Below are 20,216 nucleotides of genomic sequence, written 5' to 3'. Positions count from 1 at the left end.
AAAATGAAATGACATCTTCCTGTTTAACGTTCCATGATTATGCTCTTTATGCTAAGAGAGGCGGATAATTAAGGCAAGTGATGGAAAAGTCACTGGAATGAGAATGTGGGAGGAAACGGGAGTACCCCGAGAAAACCCACGGATATGAAGTTGTCCACCACAAACTTACTTGGCCGGGAATCGAACCAGGGCCTCCACATACCAGAGGTAAGCGCTTTGCCACTGAGTCATCGTGCCTCCGATGTTAATATTGAAACTTATTTCAGAAAGCATCGTAATTTTACATTACCATATAGTTTCGAGAGATTCAGCTCTCTTCTTCAGCAGTTAAATCGAAACTTCAACTTAATTAATCGCTCATCTCACGGCACTATCTTTAACTTCTTGAAACTTATACGACATCGTTCAGATGTCTAACCTGATCACCACCTTGTCAGAACGAAGATAAATAAAACGTAGTACCATATGAGAAATTAATACTAGAATTCGTATTTTGAAAATAAAACATTCTTGCACCCAATTAACGTTTGTTGAAAGAAGAATCCGTATGCATTATGTAATTTACTTCTAGCTTTTATTATGTGAGAGAAAGAGTGAGAACTGGACTTCAAGATATCATTACACTACTAAAAATTATTTTTATCAAACTGTTCGTTATATTATACGTAACATATTGTGGTAAATGTAAATGAACGATGAAACATTTTCTTCAGCTGTAGCAGCAAATTTGCATAAATTCGACATACTTGAAGGCGTGAGTTCATATGTTTATTTATCTTCATTCTGACAAGGGTGGTAATCAGATTATACATCTGACCAATACCGGTAAAATTTAAAGAACCCAAAGTTAGTATCAAGAGGCGTGAAATATATTAACAAAAGAGAGTTTCGATTTAACATCTGAAGAAGATACGAGAACCTATCGAAACTATCCGGTAATGTGCCATTACGACGCTTTCTGATGTAATATAATTAACAATAGTAATGATTTAATTGTGCTTAAATTTATATCTATAAGCAAAATGTATTATTGTTTCATTTACCTGTTTGTTACTCCAAAGACGACGTTAAAAATTGGGATTCCTATCTCGAGACCACATTCACTACTACTTTAACTATTTTTGCCAGCATTTCGTAGACGTTTAATATATACTTTTAAATAACTTGAACATGAAAATGTTGCTTTGAGATAAATCTTGATTGGCGTACTGCATTACAACCCTAACATGATGAAGTATTTTGGAACATACTTAACTCAAAATCGCAATTATGTACATGATGAGTTGTACGAAATTGGTGCTTTGTTGTATACAGTTGACACGTTTATTACAAAGTGGTAATACATACTGTTAATATCCTTCAACTTAGCAGGCTTTGTTTCAAACTCTAAATATATTACACCTCCCTCTGCTTTGGAAACAGTTTTATATATACATTCACACAGTATTTTTGAAACTAATGTAGATTTTCACTCGTACAATATCAGAATTTCCACATATTTACACTTTTCAAGATTTCGGCTAGCAACATCCATATACACGACTCTATTCGAGGGAATGAAACTGTACAACTAAATACCAATATAAGAAAATTATTAACACTTCAAACATAGGGTCAAGAAATTGCTGTAAAAATGTGGATGAATGTTTAAATTTCATCCAATAAAAGGAGGCTTGCTGTAACTAAGTTTAAAATAAAATGAAATCTTTCAGTTTTACGTCCTACGGTTATGCCTGCTAGGTTAAAGGAGACGGTGATGATGAGAGATGAATGAAATGGTGGAATGAAGAAAGTGGGAGGAAAGGGGAGAACCCCGAGAAAACCCCCACACATGGTATTTGTCCACCACAAAGCTCACTTGGCGTGAGCTAGGATCGAATCGAGGATCCTATGTACCAGAGGTGAATGCTTTACCACTGAGTTACCGCGGTCCCTGCTGTAACTTAGAACTTATAAATATACACTTTTATATACTTCTACTACAGGTAGTTATTATTGCAGTTTAAAGTGTTACGAGATCATTGTATATAATGCACATAAGTTGAATAAAATCAATTATCAGTTAATATTTTAAGCAGTAAACGGTAATAATATATTTTCCATTTGATTTTAGGTTCCATGAATGTTATGGAAGTATATAACGTTCATGGAAAGCATGACGATGACAACTGGATTCATAAAATTTCGAAAACGGATCCTCCTCCAACTTTTCTGCAGCCTCCAGAGTCCAACACACTATCACCTTCCCATGAAGATTCAGATACAGCCTCCGAAGACACTAATAACGACGAGGATTGGTTCCATAAACTGTTCACGGAAGGCGATCCAGACGTCGTATCACTAGACGGAGGAACGATGAACTTAGAAGGAACAGCATATCAACAGGAAAGTACGTCATCCATCCCGTCAGGTCCTTCTAGTACATCAACTACTAGTCATCCGCTGGAAGAAGAGGAAAGTAACGGTCATGTTGAAGAAGTGGACAAGAAAGACGGAGATGACTTGTTTAGATTTCCCTCACCTTCACCGTCACCTGAAGTACCATCATCAGGTAACTGATTTTTCCATTAGAAGAACTATAACCCTTTTAGACTTTTTTTTTCTAACCGCTAAAACTATTATTTCTGCACCTAAGAGACTTGAAAAGGATGCAAATAACACAAACAAGAAAAAAAAGATTAAAAGATTTTTTATTTATATTTTTACAGTATGTCCTTTATATTTTACAGTACGTTTATTCCAATCGACATATAAACTCAGACTGTGTGAATTCTTACTCACGGAAGTTCTTTAAGCAATATTTGTCTTCAACAAAACACAAGTGTACAGCGCATTTTTAGAAATAAATGTGGATTTATCTTTACTATATCCTGTCATTTTTACCTAGAGAATTATTTCTTTTCATCAAAGTCTGAAAAATGATTAGTTCAATCACGAGAAATTTTGATGTTTCAGACAATTTATCAAGTGAAGCATTATGAAAGAATTAATTTCTATTTGTTTGTAGATTTGAATGAATTATCTGACTGTAGGACATATAGGTTGGTAATTTCAAGCATATTATAAATATTTACTTAAGAATTCCATATGTATTGTAGTCAATCAGATGAATCTCATTTGCTGATAATTGAACTGAATTCCAGTCATTTTGTAGAATATTCAAATTTAGAGAAATGAATGCCTTCTTTCTGAATCAAATATCTTCTTTTTTTCTCGGAAAAAATATTTGTTGTTTCGGATCTACCAGATACTGCTGCTGCTTCGTGGTCACTAATAATATCCTCTTTATTATATCTATATCCTGGGCATTTGTGGTTGTATCAACACCGGAAATGTAATGAGGGATATTGATAAAGTTGCCGATATAAACATATATATCACAACATAAAGAAAGATAAAATTGAAGAAAATTAAAAACTATTTTCATTTGATTTATAGAAAAGTCTTAGAAATACAGTAAAACAGAAAGCTATAATGCAGTTAATTACAACGAAACACAGAGTTTTCTCTAGTCATTATCTTTGAAAATTTGCGGCGCTGTTACTCCGCGCTAATTGGCATCTAGCAACTTCATTTTTTTTTTTTTTTTTTTTTTTTTTTTACATATTTTCTTGTCATATGTTACATGGGGTAAAGTTAAAATGCAGCGAACTATGAGGAAAAATGATTTTTTTTCATAATTACCTTCCTAAAACGTGTGGTATTTCCCTCTGTTTCAGTAAGCTAATTAACATAGAGGTGAGAACATTTCTGGAGATAGTAACTTTACTATGTGATTTTTTACTTTATGCTCCATAGAATAGAAGTTACAATGCAATAAGTTATGAAAAAATGGAATTTTCTCTGATCTCTCATTTTTTGATGCCGCCTGTCTTACTGCGCTTTCTAACACTTAACTAAGAGCACTTTATTCGCAAAACTGAACAATTTTATATTAATTCTGTTGTTTTCTGATGCACAGAATAGAAATTATGAGGAGACAAATAAACAAGAAATGAAGATCCATGTGAAACGTCGATACACTACGCATGTGTACACTCAGTGCTTTGATTTGAAGAGAAAAGTTTCGTGAGTGGTTGCTATTCCCTTAAATAGTTTTTTTTTTGTATGTATGTGTGTGTGTGTTTCGGAAACACATTAATGATGCGTTCTCCAAATTTTTCATCGCTTCCACTCTAATATTTTCTCAAATAAAGCATTGTTTAAAATATTTTTTGAACGTACTGATTCAATTATTTTGTGTACACAATTTGAATGCAATACACACTCTTAAGTTAATACAAATCATAAGTATTTCGTGTCATCGATAGTCTAAAATGGTATCTGCATCCTTCTCAAGATCAAAGTTTCTACAAAAGAAAGGAAAATTTTAAAACTCTTTCAGTTTAAAGCCCAACGTGTATGCCCTTTAGGCTAAGGGCGACGAATGATTAAGGCAAGTGAATGATGAAGTAAGAATTGGTGGAATGCTAATGTGCGAGGCTACGGGAGCACTCAAAAGCCGAAAATTACCGTTGAGTCTATTTGTCCATTATAATGAGCAAATATTTTCGACAGATAATATTATTTGAAGCAAATTTTTACAAAATGCTGATGTTTGATTATTTAACAAGGTAAAACAATCAAAATGATTTCATAATGTGTACAAAGGACACAAGAAATAAGGAAAACTTCAATTCACATTCCACAATTCTTCATGGTAGACATTCAGCTTCATTTCAGGACTCTTATAGTTCACTGTAGCGTCGCTAAATATAAAGTTATCCTATTAACAATAACATCTAGCGTCTATCTAAAATACCAGATGTTTTCAACTAAAACTTTTCATTGTAAACATGAGAAATAATAGAATAAAATGTATGTCAATTGGAATGGACAAAACGACTGAAAGGGTTAGATAATAACTAGCTAGATAAACGATTTATATTGTTTTGTCTAAACAATATTGGGTTTAATTAGATATGATTGGCGATAACATACAACCAATAGGAAGAACCTCCTGTACGGTTACTTACTAACGTAAGAGATACTTACGTGTATTTTAGCTTATCACACTCAACTCCATATTCTGTCCCCTGAAATCAGATAATATGCACAAACTTCCGGGATATTTCGAGAACTACTCGATTTTTCTTGTTTTGACTTGGCTGCTAGTTTTTCCTCTTGTTGGTATTTATTACATATTTTATTATCTGAAAAAAACTTTAAAAGATAATTAGAGAAACCTTAGAGATGATAAGTTGATGTACCTAATTTTATAAAATTTACTTAAATCTTTTTATTGGTATTAACTTTCTGGGACTTAATTTTAGGAGCACCTAAATAACTCTCTACTTTTTTACACTTCAGAACACACTATGGTTCATAAAATCCTTCCTTGGATTTTTTTTTAAGCACCGTAGCTCCTGTGCTTTTATTTATATCAAACGCAAAATAATTCACTTTCATTGTTCGTTCCATACTTTCTGAAAAAAATAGAATGGTCTTCGAAATGTCGCAGAAGTCTATGCACATTATCTGAATTCAGAAAACATGGACGTCAGTGTGGTAAACCTCTATATGCTTTGAGTAAAATTCTGGTATTCGCTTTTAGTATTTATTTATTTATTATTTTACGTATCCTTATAAGTTCCTTCATATAATAGGAGAGGTACAGAAATGTTTTGTTAGACTACTGTGCTATAAAATTAAAAAGCATTACTGCTCTCATAATTATGTGTATAAGCTAAGCTACTGTGGACAGCAAACTGTACTTGAATTTATTAATAATTCATTAATAAATTATTTATTCAAATTTTAGCGAATATTGTTCAGTAAGTATAAGAGTATAAGAGCATTAAATTATTGTATACGGAATCGATTGCCACTGACACAATTAACTTCGAAATATGAAATACTAAAGAGAGTTACAAAATCTTGTAATTCAAACTGAGTTATGAAAAAAAAAAAAGTAAATGTACTAACTTTATGATATGGAATTATCTGCATATCTTTGATATTATTATTTATTTTCGGTATATTTTAACCACTATGAAAACAAAGTGATATATTTTAGCTTGGTGGGCGTAAAACTTTAATTATTTTGTTTTGAAAATTATATTTTAAGCAATTGATTATTTAATTTGAATCTTGATTTTAAGATCATTTTGAATTTTAAAAAATCGTACATTTTAACACTAGAATAAGGATCTTAACCTGCTTAGTTGACAATTGTTTTATAATTATTATTATTATTATTATTATTATTATTATTATTATTATTATTATTATTATTATTATTATTATTATTATTATTATTATTATTATTATTATTATTATTATTTCACTTGTTAACTTATTATATTGGGTTTATGACAATATTTTACGAAGTGCTATATTTTTACCCAAGAGCTGTTCGTAGCACTCAAAATAAAATTATTATTATTATTTTATTATAGAGAAACCATCTACATCAGCAGTTCCAAATGTTTCCAACTCATTCCATGGTTCAAAGACTTCCATTGAGATAATTCCTGCTCCAAACTTAGGATCTGGCTCGTCATCGACTCCACCAACAAGCTCTTCTACCTCTGAAGAACCGTTTGTTAAAGATATTATTGTGAGCGCTGGACCAGGTCCAAGGAAACCTTTGCTACCAGACGACACTGGAGTAATCACAGCTGGCTATATACCTCCATGGTTTAGGCCAAGTGATAAAGACGATAGAACGAGCTCTACGTCATCAACAACTACTCCAACCTCTACCACAACTTCAACAACAACAGAAAGAACATATGTTGTTATACATAGGACGCAGAAGCCACATAAGGATGAATTCACACCATCAACTCCTAAATACATACCGGTTAAGGACTTGGATGGTAGATACGGCGCTTCAGACAAGAAAAAGGACCCTCACCATAATGAAGAGAAAGAAGTACCTGTAGTTAGACCTTCTCAGGTAAATCACAAATTAAAATAATGAAAAAATACAACCAGAACAAAATCAAGGTCGCTTAATCTTATCCTCCATCCTTTTATTATATTCCTTATGTTCTGCTGTGCAGCGACATTATAAAATGAAATTAACATATATTAGCACATTAATTGCATCATATTTTTGTTGGTAAAGCAAGATCAATTGAACGAAATTTAGCTCTAATTCAAGATTTAACTCATTCGAAGACGAGAAAAGAATAACCTCAAATTAGAAAACAAGTTATTATATATATATTTGGTAAAGAGTTAACGCTTCATAAGAACCCTGTATTATACCACAGGAGAGACGGAGGTATGATTTGCAAGTACTTGTAGACAAAGTTTTGGCATCTTGAGGAAATAGTTGTACACGTTACCTTCAGTGTCTTATTTTAAATAGTACTGCAGTACTGAAGATTGGCAACATGTCAATTTTGTTTTGTCTTGTTAAGGATGCTGTAGAACAGATCCAGTTAATTTCATCATTCTATTTTAATTTACGTGCATTATGCTAGTTACAAATTAAACATTAAAGAAAAATATGTTCTGAACGTATTCGCCGCACTTACAAATCCGATAAGAAACCCCTCACGCTTGGGGAAGACAGACTTAACTCCATTTCCTTTTATTGCGTGATATTCAAGTGCTCAATGAAGATAATAATTTTATTATCCAGTTAAATTTCCTAGAAATCATAATAGAGAAATAGAATGTAACACTCCAATATTTTGTTTATGTCATGTATACTTAAGTATATACTTTTCTGTCTTCAGAATTGTAAAAACATTGTTTTGTAAGGGAATATATAATTTCGAAGAGTGATAGATCATCTTTTAATACATGTTTAAATTATTTTTACGCACCTACGTAGTATTCTTCAACGTTGTACATCATATTTAGTTTTAATAGATCTGATAAAGGGGCCCTTATTTGATAAAGAAGAGGTATTTTGTAGCAATAATTTTATATTTTCTAAACTGCAAATTATGTGTTTGCAGTAGATGTGACAATTATGTGTTTACAGTTTGTGTGTTAGTCTGATGTAATTGAAAAAATATTATATATATAGTTTATTGCTGGAGTACTTCATATGACGGCATGAGAGAAAAAGTAAGTTGGTACTTGGATGTTAGGTGTATCAAAAAGATCATGGGCTCCAATACTAACGAATGTATGACTGAATATCGCTGGGGTGTCCATCTTTCAATGGTCTGTGACTTGCTCTGTAAAGGAACTTGGCGTCGCCTTCACATACAAATATATACACACTCACTCACTCACTCTTACTCAAACAATGCTTGCTTTTAAACATAATGATTCTGACCTCCAATATCCATCTTCTAAGTACGAATGTAATTAAAATGTTTTTACTATAACTGGTTTAAAAGTTTCAACTATTTTTCTTTTTAAGCTCCAAAAAAAGGACATACATGATACATCTTCTTGTGGATGTCCTTCAACAGTGGTGTCGCCTGAAAATTATTTTAAGATCACATTCTTGAAATAATACAGTATTGATTCCATTTCAAATAACTACTACTGATGCTGCTGCTGATAATAATAATAATAATAATAATAATAATAATAATAATAATAATAATAATAATAATAATAATAATAATAATGTAGAAATAAATATTCATACCATCTGTCTGCGTGATACAGGCAAGAGAAACTCATTTGAAGACATAATGGGAAAATCTACAAATACCTTTAACTTAGAATTCTGAATTCAGAAATTTTGTCTTTAAAATCTCAAAATTGTTTACTCTGACAATAGATTAACACATTTTCAATTTTAAAAACAAGAAATAAAGGTTTCACATATTGAGAGTCTCGAAAAATATCACTATTTCATATTTTTTGTTGTTGATTAGGGAAGAATTTCCAGTCCATTTTGTGGATACTTAATTATCTCTAAATGTAATATCACTATTTCATATTTTTTGTTGTCGATTAGGGAAGAGTTTCCAGTCCATTTTGTGAATACTTAATCACCTCTAAATGTAATATCGCTATTTCATATTTTTTGTTGTCGATTAGGGAAGAATTTCCAGTCCATTTTGTGGATACTTAATCACCTCTAAATGTAATATCACTATTTCATATTTTTTGTTGTCGATTAGGGAAGAATTTCCAGTCCATTTTGTGGATACTTAATCATCTCTAAATGTAATATCACTATTTCATATTTTTTGTTGTCGATTAGGGAAGAGTTTCCAGTCCATTTTGTGAATACTTAATCACCTCTAAATGTAATATCGCTATTTCATATTTTTTGTTGTCGATTAGGGAAGAGTTTCCAGTCCATTTTGTGGATACTTAATCACCTCTGAATGTAATATCACTATTTCGTATTTTTTGTTGTCGATTAGGGAAGAGTTTCCAGTCCATTTTGTGAATACTTAATCATCTCTAAATGTAATATCACTATTTCTCAATACTGGCAAATACAAGAAATTAAAACTAGGAACAGATAAAGATGAAAAATCCCTGAAGAATGAGTCCCAGAGAATATATGGCTTAACAATCCACTTAAAGAAGGTCCAATTAAAAAAAAAAAAAAAAGATAATAAGTGAAATGAAAAGAATCATCCAATCATCTTGCCTTTTTATCCTGTGGCCAGATAAAGTGACTTCTGAAAGGGAAAGTCTTACAACGTCCTTTCTGATGGCTTAGGCTCTTTGTCTTATTCTATGTTGAAGTTGCATGTCCTCATTGCCGAAACCTGTTCTCTAGATCTTTTTTTAAATCAATTTCACATAAATGTATTCCGAACTACGTATACACATTCCTTCACATTATATTCCCTTATATATCACATTGTATCCCATTGTATCACATTATATTATAGAATGATAAAAAGGGAGTGTGTTCTGAAGGGGACTGTAATGTAAATTAATTCAAAAAGTGAAATATATGAGAACTGGATTTTCTTCAGCTACATGATGTATAGATTTTTTAAAGTTATTGTTACCGAAAATTGTGTAAAAAATGTATTTGATTGATAATTCTGTTAATGTGTTGAGTAAGAATTAAATGCAAAAATTGTATGCTTGGATATGCATAAAATATAATGTTTACACTATTTATTGTATTGTTTTCAGAACACTTTCACTCAGCCACCTACTGAGGTGGAAGATGCTTCAAAGAAGTCAACCACTCAAAAGCCAACGCCAGTCTCACCCACTCTTCCTACAAGAGTTAACGACGCCACAACCCACGTCCCACCACCATCAAATGAAACAGACGGTAAGGTTATTAATTCTCATTGTTAAATTCAGTTGTTAATGCAACAATGATATTCTTTTAAGAAAAAATTTCATGACAACAATCACAATCTTAGTTTTGTATGTTTTTGAGAATTTTATGGTAAGAATGCAGTATAAGTGTATGAATAATCCAATATATTGCGTAGAATGATGTGTTTAATCATGATGCAAATACCAGCATGTTCATTGTGTAATTGAACAACTGTATAAACATTTGTAAGAAATGGATCAGATTATGAATTAAAATGAAATTGCTAGTTGTACGTCCGACAGCTATGCCCTTAAGAAGCTAAAGTAGACGGATGATTAGTGAAAGTGAATCATTATGAAATAATTTGTGACAATGTGGAAGAATTCCGAGAAAACCCATGAATATGATGTCCACTACAAATTCACTTGCCCTGGGAGCTAAGCACGAACCTCTTGCACCAGAGGTGAAGGCTGTACGTCTGAGCCATCGTGGTTTCCACATAGAAGATTAGTAACAAGAGTTCAATAGCTCTAACAGCTAAATTTGAAATCTCGTATTGTATTAGAATTATTGTAGAATGTGTTTAGTTATGAAACTTTTCTAATTAGATCAATATGAACTTTTGCAAACTCGTAAGATTCATATAATACATGTAGATAGGGGAACGTTACATTTCCCTGAATTAATGATGATATTTGATGTTTAATATTAAGAAAATACTTCGTAAATAATTTTAGATTTTGGTAAGATTACAATCCTAATAATCTAATTTGTGGTATTCGATCAAATTCGTGGCATGCACCAGAATTTTGCTCATGATTTTGCTTATAGTTTCTATTTCGTCATAAGAACTGTTCATGCTTAATTTCTGGTTCTTCCTTGGAGTCTTAATAGATAGTTAAAATAAAAGGGATGAAAAATAGAAACGTTTACAAGATGAAAAGATGGGGGAAGAAGTGATACGATGAACACCTGGATAATTTTGTAAGAACTACAGCATTGTGAATTCTACAGGGTGTCCAATAAACAATGCAACCCAGACTTTGGGATAGTAGAACTATTGAATCTGAAGCGATACACAATTAATGGTTATACCAAAATGAAGCTTTGGTCATGCATATATTTTTAAACTAGGAAGCAATGATTGAAGTACACTAGGAACCACACAGTGTACCAGATGTAACCGAAGGTGTAAATCTTTTTTATTATTATTATTATAATTATTTGCTCATAACTCATACATATGGATGTTCTTTCGTTACTTTTCAGTTTGTTTAGTTGGAGTAGCTTGGAAACTATGGAGCAGAAAAAATAATTTTTCATTTCCATGAATAACTGATCGGATAATGCCTCTGTAAGGGGGAACTAGGGAAATCGTAGTTTTCATAAATTAACACTCTGAATTGGCAACATTACTGATGTTTCAGTGCATCAAAAAGATGTGTTAAGGACCTGTCTACATTTTGCAATCCTTTAAAACAACCAAAAAGAAACTTTGAAATTATCATGATAAAACTTTTACTTACATGTACCCGGCACCATAAGCTTTAGATAACAAAATTACTTACTTGCTTCTTGCTGGTGAATTCATTTTTCTCAACTTTCTTGGCGCATTTATTTTTTAATCCTCATTTTATTAACCACGAAGGCTATAAGAAAGAACTAAAAGCTATATAACTACAGTTCTTCTAAGTTAATATTGCTTGTTGAAATTTTTGTAAATTGAAGAGTGTATAGTGATTTTTAAGCGGAAAATAAAATTTAACTTAAATCATTACAAACGATCTGTATTACTCCCAAATTAGTCATGAATTTGTGCCAGACCTCATCCTTTAACCGTAGTAACTTAGAGAAGTCATTTCCAACTGACCGTTACATCTAATAAAATCAGCGAAAAAACAAACAATAATTTCCTATCAATGTTTTATATTTCTATCATCATTGTCTTTTATCAGCATCAGATTGTGTCACCATTGTCTTTTATCAACATCAGATTATCTGTCATTATTGCCTTTTATTAACATCAGATTGTCTGTCACCATTGTCTCTTATCAACATCAGATTATCTATCATCATTGCCTTTTATCAACATCAGATTGTCTGTCATCATTGTCTTTTATCAACATCAGATTGTTTGCCACCATTTCCTTTTATCAACAGCAGATTGTCTGCCTCCATTTCCTTTTATCAACATCAGATTGTTTGCCACCATTTCCTTTTATCAACAGCAGATTGTCTGTCACCATTGTCTTTATCAACATCAGATTGCCTATCACCATTGTATTTTATCAACATCAGATTGTCCATCACCATTGTCTTTTATCAACATCAGATTGTCTGCCAGCTCCTTGACCTTTTCGTATGGTTTACTGAGAGGAAAAGCAGCAAGTTGTAACGTCACAGGGCAGTCAGTTGTAAATAACTGTTATAGAACAATTCAGCAATGAGTATAATGTTTTTCTTTGTTTATTTATGTTGTCAAGCGTCCGCTACTTTCTTAGAATTATTATTTTTAATGTAATATCTACATTAAATAGGAATTTTGAGTTACTGTTGAGTATATGCTAACCAGTTAATTCTGAGTTTGATACATTCTCTATATTGGAATATTCTGTGCACTTTTAGTGTATTCATTTGAACAACTAATTTTCTGATAACTTATATTTTTAGGTGATTGCATATCGCCCAAAATTCCAATATGTAAAGGTGTGTTGCCGTATGATTTGACAACAGTGCCTCGTTTGCCGTGGATAACTCGTCCTTCTGACCTAGAAGCAGCCATGCCGTATTTTGAAATGGTAATGCAATCGGGTTGCAGTCCTCGATCTCAACAGTTCCTATGTTCTATTTTGGAACCATCGTGTCAACCTGGGAATAACATTCTACCACCTTGCCGGAAGTTTTGTAAAGGTAAGACAGCTTTTTCTTTCTTCGGTGTCATGTGTCATATTCTATGGCATCTGTTTCACTAAAGATACTAATGATTATTAGTGTAGAGCTGATGAAAGTCAAACATTTTACAGAAACGTGTATAATAATGATACAATAAAATTTCAATCGAAAATGAAAAATTGGATGTGACAGCTCTGTATTTACAAATGACTCTTACTACTGATATAGTGTTTCTGTACAAAATATTTTATGTCTTGAGAAACAAAATGTAAACCTGTAATTATGAAAAACGTTTCCCTTTATGTCAGAAGAATAATTAACAAGATTTAAATAGTTTTGCAGGAGTAAAATACAAAGAGAATAATACCTTTTCGTGTACATTTATATTAATTTGTGCATCCATATAATGATCATAATGTTTAACAAAATAATTGCTGAATGTAGAAAAGAAAAATTGTGCCCTTCCATTCATGTTAATTCACTTCATATAATCAAATTCAATATATTTTGAGTATAGTATATAGCTATTTCACTCAATTAATTATCCATGGTCTTAAGTAATGTCTTTCCCTACCTAACTCGGCAGGAGAAAGTCAACATTAAATGGAAATATCGTCCCAAAAATAAGGATTCAGGACATAGATTAATAACACTGAATGTATTGATAATGTGAGGTGAGGTGAGGTGATTTTGAGTTTTTACGTCCCTTCAGCAGCGAGGCTATATGAGACGTGGACCTACTGATTAACGTGGAATCCGAACCACATGAGCTACCGCCGGGAATCGAACCCAGGTCTCCCACGCCAAAGGCGCGTACGCTAACCGCTTAGCCACGAAGGAGCTCATTTATTATTATTATTATTATTATTATTATTATTATTATTATTATTATTATTATTATTAATAATAATAATAATAATAATAATAATAATAATAATAATAATAATAATAATAATAATAATAATAATAATAATAATAAAGTGAAGTGTTTTACGCTTACCATTACAAAATATTGTTTAATTTATCATCATTTTTAATTGCACATAACTGACTATTGTCGTTATACATCAGACTGTTAAAAGTTATGTATCACATACTAACGTTTATGAATTGTTTATTCTATGGATAAATATTGTATTATGTTGATGGATTTTACATTATGTAATAGTATGTTTATGAATTTTATGTTATATAGCCTAATATTACACTAATCATGGGTTTTGTATTATGAAACCTATTACAGTTTGTAATTACTATACGGCACATACACTAAAATATTCAGCATTAATGTAGGAAGCATTAAATCATACTATCATGCGTTCTGTTTCAATGTAAGAAATGAAATATGCTCAATATTGGTATAGAAACTGTATTGTCGTATGCTCTATACTGATGCAGAAAACATTAAAGTATACTACCATATGCTTAATCCTGATGTAGGAAATACTCAATTATAAGTTGAATCTTAATGATCAAATACGTTAAAACACATTAAAATTTAATTCAAATTTTTGAACACGAAGCAAGTGTAATAACTAATTTTCTTATTTATTTATTTTTAATTTCAGCCGTAGCTGAAGATTGCAATGATTTTATTCTAGCAACGTTAGACTTGTCACAGGTGTTTCAATGTGAACAATATCCAGATTTAGATGATCCTACTCAATGTTTAAATCTGGCCAGAGGTAAGTAATACAGCATTATATATATATGTAAATTTACAGTAAATTCTATTGAGTTAGCGATGTATTTTAGTTAGATATGAATCTACTTAATTTATCATATAAATATAGTCATATGCTATTACTAGTCTCTAAGTTGGACATTTTTATGATAGCAAAAGTTAAATGTACCGAGTTCGCACAATGCAAACATCACGAGTTCTCACAATGCAAATATCACATCCTTGATTACACTTGTCATCAAGGTTTACTACGTGAGTCCATATAAGAGTATTAATGTGAGTTAAAAGCAAATTGGTATAAGTAGCAATTCGCTCAAAAGTGAGATAAATTCTTAAATAATAATTACACATTCACAGAATGTTCAAGAAGATTTTTTGCCAGTCATATAGTTTTTTCAATGAAGTTTTATTTCAGAAAGATAGACATGATCAAATTTGTAATATTTTCTCTTCTAAACAGGAAAAATGCACTCGCAGCCCTTTGATTTTCCCTTTTTTAATATTTAATTTATAGACTCGTAATCCGTTAAAAATTAACGATTACATTAATCATTAAAACTGTTGTTAATTCTTAATTTAATCAATTAAATTTTGCAAGAGTTATTTTTTAATTGATAATCGTTAAAATAAATTCGTAACGATTAAAACATATAGAAAATCATGTGAAATAGATAATCTGAAAGAACTTTTATGTGACTTATTTCGAAAACTTCACGGGCTGTTCAATTACAAAAGTAAATGTAGATTTCTTTTATCAAAATGTTTTCAACTTATTTTGAAGTCTGGGTCAAGGACTTCGGAACAATGAAATTACGATTTTTGAAGAAACAGATACACAAAATATCACATTTAAAAATATATATAATTTTTGATTGATATTTTTCTCTCAATTTTATGATATTTTTTTAAATCATCAATTAATTTGTTTAAAAAGAGTAACTTTTCATAATAGTTGCTTAATTTTCTTATTTTTTCAATTTCCAAATATTATTTTCCTTTCTTTTTCTTTCCAAATATTATATTTTTTTCTTCACTCCTTCTTTCTTTCAATTTATATTCTTTTCTTCCTTCTCTCCTTCGATTTCTATTTTTCTTTAATTCTCTTCTCCAATTTATATTCTTTTCTTTCCTTACCTCCTCCAATTTATATTCTTTTTCTTTCCTTACCTCCTCCAATTTATCTTATTTTTTCCTTCTCTCCCGCAATTTATATTCTTTTTCTTTCCTACAATTTATATTCTTTTCTTCCTTCTTTCCTCAAATTTATATTTTTCCTTTTCGTACCTCCTCCAATTTATCTTATTTTTTCGTTTTCTTCTCCAATTTATATTATTTTTCTTTCCTTCTCTCCGTCACGGGTTCGATCCCGGCTCGCGCAAAGTGAACTTTGTGGTGAACAAACACCGTGTGCGTGGTTTTCCTCGAGGTTCTCCCGTTTCCTCCCACTTTCTTCATTCCACCATTTCATTCATTACTCATCATCACCGTCTCCTTTAGCCTATCCGGCATAACCGCGAACGTAAAACTGAAGGATTCCATTTAATTTCCTTCTCTCCGTCAATTTATATTCTTTTTCTTTCATTCTCTCATTCAGTTTATATTCTTTTCTTCCTTCTCTCCTCCAATTCATATTCCTTTCCTTTCCTTGTCTCCCCAATTTATATTCTTTTCTTTCCTTCTGTCTTCCCATTTATATTTTTTTCTTTCTTTCTCTCCTGCAATTTATATTTTCTCTCCTTCTTGTCTCCAATTTATCTTCTTTTTCTTTCTTTCTCTCCTGCTTGTCTCCAATTTATCTTCTTTTTCTTTCTTTCTCTCCTTCTTGTCTCCAATTTATCTTTTTTCTTTCTTCCTCTCCTTCAATTTGTATTTTTTCCTTTTCTTCTCTCTCTCTCAATTTATATTATTCATTTCATTCTCTCCTAAAACTTATATTATTTTCCTTCCTTCTCTCGTCCACTTGTATTGTACATACCAATTTGCTCAGAACTAATTAAAAAAGTAGGGGCTATCCTGAATGAAAATCGAAATAACTCTTTTTATTTTTAAATTATGATGCTACCATGGAATATAATTTCATTGTTAGAATATATAAAATTCTGTTTGTTGTGATTATATTTTATGCTTCTTAATTGTTAAATACAAACAGTATATTACTTGTTACATCAGATTATGAGAATTATTTTCTTGCTCACATTAAAAATATTTTGTCTAATAATGAATTAAGAAATATGGGAAAGAGTCTAATAAAATGTCTAAAAAATTAATGTTGTCACAATTAATTTATTTGTTAAACTGTATTTTTTAATATAATCTTTCATGCTACAATATATAAAAAATAAATAATTTTTCCTTTCTTCAGTTAAAGTTAAGGAAGGTGTTCATATCCCATTTGATTTGATTTTGGTAACCTATGAATAGATGATAGTAGGTAAATACATCAAAGAAATGTCAAACTGTGCAAATGCTTCTTCCTTTTGAACCTGAAGTACGAGGATAAGTCAGTAAGTATGTCGACTTATTCTAATCCTCTGTAGGTTGGCTGTACTGCTTTCTGCTCTCCGAAGCCGATAGATAGCAACATTGTCTTTGCTTGTGGCAGGCTTCAACATTTTTACTTCAGTTCGCTTTGCGCTGTTGCGAAGTAAACATGGCTGCGCCATTGTCTGTTCACACCATAGAACAAGTTCCGTAATCCGTTTCTTGTGGTTTCTAGGTGTCCCAGGAGCTGAAATTCATAGAAGACTTTCAGTACAATACGAGAGTAATGTTTTACCTCGGCAATGTTTTGAAGAGTTCAAAAGTTGGTCGAACAAGTGGAAGGACGAGGAAAGAGCACACCACGTTTGAACTTTTCAATCCACTGGTGAACACTTAGCTGAGGTAAAACATTGCCCTCACATTGTGCTGAAAGTATTCTATGGATCTCAAATTCTGGTATACCTTCAAACCACGGATTACGGAACGCTGTTTTTCTGTGGTGGAAACGGACGTGGCGCAGCCGTGTTGACTTTGCAACATTTAACTGAAGTGATAATGCTGAAACCTGTCACAAGCAAAGACAATAGTGTCATATAACGGCTTGCGAGCGCAGAAACCTGCACGCCAAGCTGTAAATAATTAGAATAAGGGCGCACATACTAATTGACATACCCTCGTAAAATTAGTGTCATGTAAGTTTCAGGTGAGTAATTTTCTTACTCCAATAAATAATGTAAACAATAAAAATTACTCCAATGTTTTTATATAATATATATAAACAAATATTTTGTCGAGCAAAACAGATTCATTTTCTAGAACATACTTGTAGATATTCTGAATATAAAGACATTTAATAACTCTGAAGTGAAAGGGAGAGGGTAAATGTAATAACAAAATAATATATTATTATTTGTTTCTTTCTAGGAGATGAATGTTTTGTTGGAGAATTTCGATGCCCGGATGGGACATGTATACCAAATCGATGGCTCTGTGATACTGTGCGGGACTGTCCACTTGGTGCTGATGAATTAAATTGTACGGGATGTGGACCTGAAGAATTCAAGTAAGTATATTTGCCTATTGAACAACTCGAAACAATGATAAAACTCTTGATTTGAAGAGTGATTATTAAACATTTACATCTTCATCTCGTACGTAGAGTTTGATCATTGAAGAAGACCAACGTATTGAGTGAAGTATTGATTGTAAATACGATTCCTAAATATTTAGTATCTCGCTCCTTCTTCCAAGTCTCCCATTCCAGACAATTTCTCTCGAATTTCATTTGTAATTTCCCATGTTTAGATTTTATGTTTTTGATTCTATGTTAATTGTTTCTTTCAATATTGGTAAGAATCTCAATAGTTTCAACCAATCCTGTTAAGATTCTTCAGATATATGGAAGGTGATCTTCTACGTATATCAATGAAAAGTTTCTAAATGACTAGAAGTTAAACTGTAATTTCATACAGTGTTTTCATAATTGTTAATACATAAAGATTCAGAGTGCAGTTAATGTTAAAAAAAAAAATCCCTTTGAAAGATAAACAACGTCGATAACGTATGTTGGTTGAAGTTCAATTTTGATACACAGTTGCTATAGGATTACATGAGACTGGGTTTACAATTTCTACGGGCACAGAAGGTGCGCAAAGTAACCACTTGGGTACCACGAAGCACCTTCAAAAAATTTTATGTGAGCCATGTAGAATAATTTTCTATTGTATTTTAAATCAAAATCTAGTTATCCTATATATATGAGCGACGAGAGAAAGAAAATGGTAAGTGCCATTTTCTAACTTTCGTGTAAATAGGGAAAGAATGCACATTTCCATGGAATGCAATCCAATAGCACAACAACACAAGCATCCCTTACCGTATCCATATACAATTCCGTACTTAAACTGCCTACATACTGTTCTGTGATCCAATCCCATGTTATTCCAACTCATAACTCAAATTTCGCCGGAAGTGGCTTACCATTGTTCCGAGCCTCTCATATATATTCAAAACTGTAATTTTGGGATCATTTGGAATTGAAAACAATTACACAATTATGGCACACATGTTACAGCAGGTTTGTTGATTCGAGCGTGGACAATTCAAACAAACATTTATGCCACTTTAAAACTGTATCTAAATCAATAGTAAAAAGTTCATAAATAATTCGAACCAATGCACTGGAATAATTTTTAGTGTTGGACAGACTACAAACAAAATAATGCAGTTTCAACTGGTTTTTCAGTCATCGAGGTAATCCTAAGGAAGAGTGACACATAAACACAACCCATTTGATAATGCTAAAGAAGATAAAGACGAGATAGGCTTTAGAATAATGAAAATGCGTGTATTAAGTCATTAAAAGTTTCCGAAAAAAGATTTATTGAATGTCAACCAATAATGACTTCTCTCACTCAGTAACTGAAATTAAAGATGTTGCTGGTGTTTGAAAACGAACAGATCAAAGCAAACGAAGATCACGAACTTTTCTAATTGAGAACAGATAACTAAATTTATTACTTGTATAGTGGTTTTGTATGTTATTTCAATGTATATCATACTGTATTTAAGTGTGCACGTGGTACGTAAAGCTGAATTTATGTTCTAGTAAATATTGCTTGTTTCTTTGTGGTAAAAATGAAATGAAATGAAATCTTTGAGTTTTACGTCCCACGGTTATGCCGGCTAGGCTAAAGGAGACGGTGATGATTAGAAATGAATGAAATGGTGGAATGAAGAAACGGGGAACTCCGAGGAAACTCACGCACACGGTGTTTATCCACCACAAGGTTCACTTGGCGCGAGTTGGGATAGAACAAGGGACCCCAAGAACCAGACGTGAACGCTCTATCGCTTAGCCACCACGGCTCCTTTGTTTGTGGTGTTCCAGAACAAATAATATACTGCCTTAAATGTAAAATCTACTGCACAATATTTTTTCACGAAGGTATATTAGTT

General features: G+C 31.8%; 1 protein-coding gene across 4 annotated transcripts in view; it reads left to right on the top strand.

The window, feature by feature from the left end:
* Positions 1–20,216, top strand: part of LOC145683990 (uncharacterized) — a 437,297-nt gene that overhangs the window by 396,511 nt on the left and 20,570 nt on the right. For all 4 annotated transcript variants that reach the window (XM_081755756.1, XM_081755755.1, XM_081755757.1 and 1 more), the window contains exons 4-9: positions 2,114–2,551; positions 6,438–6,940; positions 10,066–10,210; positions 12,872–13,111; positions 14,662–14,778; positions 18,183–18,321. In XM_081755756.1, the coding sequence (XP_081611882.1) occupies positions 2,114–2,551; positions 6,438–6,940; positions 10,066–10,210; positions 12,872–13,111; positions 14,662–14,778; positions 18,183–18,321 (1,582 nt within the window). The remainder of the gene's footprint in view (positions 1–2,113; positions 2,552–6,437; positions 6,941–10,065; positions 10,211–12,871; positions 13,112–14,661; positions 14,779–18,182; positions 18,322–20,216) is intronic.

The sequence above is a fragment of the Thermobia domestica genome, chromosome 4 (assembly GCF_964235325.1).
Source record: "Thermobia domestica chromosome 4, izTheDome1.hap1.1, whole genome shotgun sequence".
Taxonomy (NCBI): Eukaryota; Metazoa; Arthropoda; class Insecta; order Zygentoma; family Lepismatidae; genus Thermobia; species Thermobia domestica.
This window is presented reverse-complemented; position numbering and strand designations above follow the sequence as displayed.